The sequence below is a fragment of the Monodon monoceros genome, unplaced genomic scaffold, assembly GCF_005190385.1.
Source record: "Monodon monoceros isolate NGI ecotype Baffin Bay Population unplaced genomic scaffold, NGI_Narwhal_1 Super_Scaffold_15, whole genome shotgun sequence".
In the NCBI taxonomy this organism is placed as follows: Eukaryota; Metazoa; Chordata; class Mammalia; order Artiodactyla; family Monodontidae; genus Monodon; species Monodon monoceros.
This window is the reverse complement of record NW_021703771.1, coordinates 11,660,603-11,667,603: the sequence shown is the minus strand read 5'-3', so window position 1 is coordinate 11,667,603 and position 7,001 is coordinate 11,660,603. Positions and strand designations below refer to the sequence as shown.

The window sequence follows — 7,001 nt, the reverse complement described above, 5'->3', positions numbered from 1 at the left end:
TCAATGGACCAGAGAAATGTAGTGTGATATTGTTGAAGGATCATAAATTTAAAGTGAGTCCTAATGGTTGATTTTCTCCACCATGTTCAGCTACTAGGGTGCCCGTGAGGATAAGGCAAAGAGTGGTATTTAACCCTGGTTATGGTTTTGCCTGTCAGGTACAATAATGGGGGCAAGAGAGTGGAGGACTCGTCCTCCTAAAGAACCAGGCAATATTAATACTCGTTCCTATTGATACCTATGTTTGTAATTGGCTCCATTTAGTATTTTTTCATTGGTTTACTCTTGGATAAATTGAAAGATCCTGGGGATGCTGATTTTACTAAATTATACTTTGTGTATAAACCGTCTCCTTTCTGTTCTTTTGGTTTTCATTCACAAAGGGATTTGGAGAGCCTTCTTTAACAAACTGGGAACCTAAATCTCTGTAAGCCACATGCTGGTGGTCTCCAGGGGCCAGAGTGAGTGGTCCCAGCTGGTCATCAGTAATTCCTTTCTTAAACGGTAGAACGGCTGAAAGGAAAGAGATGGAGTGGGAGAGGAAGAGTGGAGATCTGACCACACTGTTAACATGCTCTGTCACCTCTAGGCCTCGGTACCTGACTGAGTGGCAAACTGAGAAAAATGGTATCTGTTTCATCTATACACTAGAGCTTTTCTGAGAATGATATGAAATAATACCGATGGAAAAAAATTCAAAATAAAATAGTACTCAGTGAATGTAAGTTATTTTTCTGAGAGGTCTACAAAGCTAAAAATGAAATCCAGACCTAACCCTACCAGACACCTCAGTGCCAGTAGGATGAATGGCTCCGGGAGTTTAGTCCTCTGCCAACACCCTCTCTTTGACCTCTCCTCCATCCCTTCTCTCATCATCTCGCATAAAATATCAAGCTTGCTCTGTAAATGAAACTCTAAGGCCCCAAATCACTTTCAACCAGATTGCCACCCCCAGAGCCCTGCCCTCAGAGAAATCCTAGGGCTGCTGCTCATAGGCAGGGAGGTTGTTTTGTTGCATTTTTTCCCCTAGGTTTTGAGAAGCACTCTACTTCCTCATCAAGAGTACACCTCTGGGTACCACAATGCTATATCATTCCCCACTTGAATCATCATGTCTATCTAAAGAGGCATCTCTCTGGAGGCTTGAGTGCTAAGTGGGGAGTGATTTTTAGAGAGATGTGTGGGAAACGGTTTCAATATTTGGCAGTTCCTAAAGGCAAGATGATTTGAAATGTTGTTTTTGTTTTTCTTTTTTATCAATACGCTTGATCAGCCCATTATGCTACTCCCTGATTTCTGAAAATGTCTTGCCATTGAAATATCGCATTTGGAAGTTCCAGCAAAATAGAACTTCCATAACCCTCAGGATCAACTTTTTAGTTTTTTCCATCCATTTATTATACGCTTCACTTACAGCACACACATGTATATACTCATCAGGAAATCAATCTTTTTTTAATTGAAATATAGCTGATTTACCATGTTTTAGGTGTACAACAAAGTGATTCAGTTGTACGTGTGTATATTCTTTTTCAGATTTTTTCCACTATAGGCTATTACAAGATATTGAATATAACTCCCTGTGCTATACAGTAGGTCCTTGTTGTTTATTTTGTATACAGAACTGTGTATCTGTTAATCCCAAATTTCTAATCTATCCTTCCCCGCTCCTTTCCCCTTTGCTAACCATAAGTTTATTTTCTATGTCTGTGAGTCTGTTTCTGTTTTGTAAATAGGTTCACTTGTATCATGTTTTTAGCTTCCACACATAAGCGCTATCATGATATTTGGCTTTCTCTGTCTGACTTACTTCACTTAGTCTGATAATCTCTAGGTCCATCCATGTTGCCGCAAACGGCATTATTTCATTCTCTTTTATAGCTGAGTAGTATTACCAGGAAATCAATCTTTCTTTTACAGATCTCTCCATTAAAGTATACAGTTCTGAAATTAAAGACATAGACAATGCCGCAAGAATTGAAACAACCGAAAATACCGGAAAAATTTACAAAGTGTCAACAATGAGACGAATATTCGATTTGGCAAAGCCTCGAACCAAAAGATCATCATTTTTCCCAACTGGGCTTAAAGTCTGTCCACAGGAATCCATGAAACAGATTTTAGCAAGTCTTCAAGCTTATTATAGACTGAGAGGTAAGGAAAGAGGCGCAGCCTGTTCAGACTTTCCCTCTCTTCATCCCTTCCCTTTCATCCATCCCAAGGTTGTGTTCAGCCCAGAACTTCCAGTCTCTCATTCAGTCACAGGAGTTATAAACATCAGCCCACTGATTTGAGAGTTATGGATAATAAGCCTTCCAAACTATGGTAGGTCTGTGCTTGTATGTTTTAAAACCATGTCCTGTGCAACACAGAACCATGAGAGCATTTAACAAGCCACCAGAAAGCCTTGGCCTCTGGGTTTTATTGTTTTTGTTTGTTTGTTTTTTGCGGTACGCGGGCCTCTCACTGTTGTGGCCTCTCCGGTTGCGGAGCACAGGCTCCGGACGCGCAGGCTCAGCGGCCATGGCTCACGGGCCCCGCCGCTCCCCGGCATGTGGGATCTTCCCGGACCGGGGCACGAACCCGTGTCCCCTGCATCGGCAGGCGGACTCTCAACCACTTGCGCCACCAGGGAAGCCCTGGCCTCTGGGTTTTACCTCTTTGTTTTATGTTGGCCAAAGCCCACTATTGAATCCCAATGTTGTAAGAAGCACAGGATGATTTCAATGTCAGGAATCTGTGCACGTTGATTTATGACCTAAGATTTCACTTTTCAAACACCACATTACAATCCCAATCCTCCCTCCCTTCTTGGTAAGTTTCAGTTGTTTATTGCTGATCCAGTAAAAATGTCTGAAGCTGGGAAACCTGGAGGCACAAATTAGCAGTGGTTACCAAGGTATAATAAACAGGGGTGTTAACGGGATTTACAGCACAATTACTGTGGTTTTCATCAGAGTTACAGTGCAGTTTTTACCCCAAGACAGCATTACAGGACTCTTACAGCATTCCCGGAAATCATGATGGAGTTCAATCACACCACAGCCATCAGTAGCTGTCCTTGTCATTCACTTACCATGGATGAAAAAAAAATCCCATGGCTTCTTCTTTAAAGGAAAGAAAAGCATCTTTGGTAACTGCTATTAAACTCCCCAGGTAGCTTGTCTGGCTGCACCCTAAACGCAAGTCACCTTACATGTGAAAATTGAGGACGTTTACCGATCTCCACCTTGATCATAAAAGACGTTTGCTTCCACTCCAAAAAGCACAGTCACCCTGCTCTATTTCAAGCCTATTGACTAGAGCAAGCTGGTTCAATTCTAGCCTGTGACGTGTTGCACATTCTGACAACTGAAAACTATGCCATCAACGAACATCCCACCAAGTTCTCAAGTATTTACATCTATAAGATGTGCAAAAGTTGAATTAATCTGGGTGTTTTTATATTGCTGCAACCAAATTTTTAGCTCTGAATTTTATTCTTAGCTCTTTATTCTTGATTAGGTTTGCTTCATTCTTGCTTCCCTGGATGAAACAAACCACTGTTTTTCTCCCCACAGCAATGACAGCCTATTATCTTTATGGCTGCCCCTGGGTGATGTGAAATTTTACTGTTCACCAGCATGGGTTTCTTAAGTCTAACAAATTGGTTCACAAAGAAACTAGAAATAAGACCCAGCTATAAAGCAGTGTTTCTTTGACAGAGTAACCCAGTTATTGTTGTCATAGCTGCTTTTACAAAATTATCTGTTGACATTTTTCAAACTTAGAGGAGACAGCTCCCACATTCCTCAAATCAAATGAAATACTGAGCTATTTCTCCTCCCAATGCTTAAAGCAACACAAGGGAAAATGTTCTGAGCTTCCTGATAGAATCGCAAAGATTTCCTCAGAAGGCTCAGACACAAGGGTCAAGGTCGTTTCTGGTAGTTTCCCAGGCAGAACCTCTGCTCCCACCACGCAAACTCTCTTCTCTGTGACTGCCTCCCTTCAAAGACCTCTTTGAGTCCTTTGTGATTTCACCCCTCCCCATGTCTCTCCCTCTCTCTCCCTCCCTCCCTTCCTCTATCTCTCTCCACTCTCTCTTTCTCCCAACACCAATATTAAAAGCTAGATCTTTCTTTCACGTTAGTGTGTGACTCGGAGAAAGTTAAAAGTGAAGGGAATCCTAGTTTTTGCTACTCAAACTGCTGTCCACAAACCAGCAGCATCACGTCGCCTGGGAGCTTGTAAGAAACGCAGATGTCCAGGTGGCTCATCAGACCTACTTCATAATCTGCATATTCTCATATCGATAAGATGCCCAGGTAATCCCGTTCCCCCACCTGCGGCCCTTTCTCCCACCTCAGGGACACAGAAAGCCCTCGTCCCTATTAAAACCTACTTTTCCCAAAGGCTCTGAGAGAACGTTCTCCCTGAAGCACAAATGCCTGGAGTTGCTTGAAGAATTACTTCTCTGGGGCACTGTCGTCTACAGTGATCAAAATGTCGGGATGAAACAGGAACCAGTATCTTTTCTTTAGACGATTTTTGAGGGGCAGGATTTTGGTGACTCCTCCGATGGCATTTTTCTGGCATCCTGGAAGCTCAGCACAAATCAGGAGGCACAGAATCCTTCTGTGATCAAGAGAACAGAAGCACCAGCCCATGACTCACGGGCAGAGTCATCCATCCTTGCTAAGGGAGCCTCAAATAAAAACCTTGAAAGTTGAGGCATCAAAGGACCTCAGGGCTGGGAGGAGTCTGAAAACCTCTGAAAAGTTGGATTTTTCTAACCTCTGGGTTTACCTTTCTGCACCGTCTTTGTCTGACTCATTGGGGAGGATTGCCACAAGGATTTTGGAGAAAGCCAGAGCCTTGCCTCTCCAGTATCCCCACAGTTGCTTGAGATCTGACCACAGAACCTCAGCCTTTCTGCTTAATGTCCCAGCCTAGGCTGTTTGATGATGTAGGAAAAGCCCCAGGCAACACACACCTCAGATGTGGAAAACTCAATGGCACTTTTGAGGCGGTGGGTGCTGTAAACCCCCCCCACCCCGGGTCTGTGGTCAGGTTGCTGCTAGTAAATGACCTGAGCTTCTGTTGGTCTGGAATTCTCTTTGCCTCTTAAAACAGAAAGCTAAGAGAAATCCAGATGTGGACCAAGTGGGGAGTGAGGGAAGGTAAAGCACTGGAGTAAGAGTCTCCAGACTGGGCTTCTCATACTTTGTTCCTCCCCATAACCCATAACCCCTTTTCTCTGCATGGCAGTCAGAGGGTTTCTTTAGAAAGTCAGATGATGTCAGCTTCTGCTCCAAATCACCCCTTTCCCCCTCATCCCTCCAGAGTTAAAGATCAACATATTACCATTGCTTATGACCAAAGTCTTCTATCTTTTTCTAACTTAATCCCCTAAAATAATTTTTAAACTAGGTGCCCTCTTGAGAGCTTTTCTGTTGACATCTGAAGTTTTTCATCATAAGCTTAAATAATTGGATAAGATGTAACTTCTGGTGAGCTGTAAATAAGTATTGATATTGAAAATAAGATAGGAATTAAAGCATTCTCGTATATACAGTGGAATCTGTCATAGATACTCAATACTTACCATCAAGTACTCTACAAATGCATGAACAAACCCTTCCAAACAGGAGGCAATGTCACGTGGTCCCTTTTCCTCCACACACCCACGTTTCCATCCCACCTCTCACTGCAGAGTCTTATCTTAATGTAATTTAGGTCATACTTGAAAGTCTGTTATGGGTTGCTCTAAAATACTTCTCAGTAACAAAAATGTACGTACATTGAAATTACATTTTTTACTTATTTCCTAAGTAAATAATTTATTTTACTTATTTCCAGAAATTTCTTCTGGATTCAGTTGCATTTATAATTATTTTTAATATATAATTGACTAAAGGAAGTAGATATAAGTTTGACAAAAGTTTTTAATTTTTTATTGATGGATATAAGCTCAGATATGGGTTTGGGGTAACTAATGTTTATAGATACAAAATTAGGAACAAAGCTTTGGAAGGGGCCAATTTAAATGAAAGGCCTATAGCTTAAGCTCCACTAGCTTCTGCCTCTGGATAGATGGGGTCGCTTTGGTGCCGTCCCTCTATTAGTTCATGTGCCATTATTTATTATTCCTATTATGTATTGCTAACATTAGACAGGATTTAACATCCATTTTATCCCTATTCTTTTCCTTAGTTTCACTTAAATGCTGAGAAAACGTGTTACGTAAATAAGTAGACGGGAACAGATGGAGTTTTGTTACAGTAGCATCCTTATTCTTAAGTTCCTCCGGCATCTTATGCTAACAATCACATCGTGATCTGCCATCATTATTTTTAATGATGTATCAGCTGTTGACTTCATTAGGACTTCTTCTAAGGTGTTGAAGGCAAAGCATCAGAAACTACCCTACTTGCAAAAACTGTGTGTTTGCCCTTGACTAAGTTCACTCCCTGTCTTAATCTCAAACACAGTTATTTCGAATACCCTTTGTGTGGCAACCTAGGGGCACTGGGCCGTCACAGGAAGACTATGGATGGGGAGATGGGGGAAGGATGACGGCCAAAGGGAAAGTGAGGAGAGAAAGATGCGTTGTTAGGCAAACCAATTTAGGAAAGCACGCTAGGGAAGTTGAGATCGAGAAATTGAGTCTCTTTAAAGGTGTGTGTGCCTGTTTACCCCTTGGAAAGTCTGCAGATACAGCGGGGTACCTGTGCCCCAGTTGAAAATGACTGGGCCGCAAGACCTGCACCATCTCTGTGCCTCTCACCACATACTTCCAGGTTCATCCTCTATGATCTCAGCCTTGCCCTGGCCACAGTGACCTTTTTACCGTTTCTTCAATGTGCCCAGCATTCTCCAGCCTTGGGGCCTCTTCCCAAACTGTTCAAAAGTCACCTTGATCATGAGGCCTTCCTCAACCACCCTATTATAAATAGCAGTCTCACACACACACACACACACACACACACACACACACACACACACACACACACACACAC

General features: G+C 42.3%; 1 protein-coding gene across 1 annotated transcript in view; it reads left to right on the top strand.

Moving 5' to 3' along the window:
* Positions 1–436: 436 nt before the first annotated feature.
* IMPG1 (interphotoreceptor matrix proteoglycan 1) overlaps positions 437–7,001 on the top strand; it is an 82,092-nt gene continuing 75,527 nt past the window's right edge. The window contains exons 1-2 of the mRNA XM_029224240.1: positions 437–461; positions 1,921–2,154. Of these exons, the coding sequence (XP_029080073.1) occupies positions 437–461; positions 1,921–2,154 (259 nt within the window). The remainder of the gene's footprint in view (positions 462–1,920; positions 2,155–7,001) is intronic.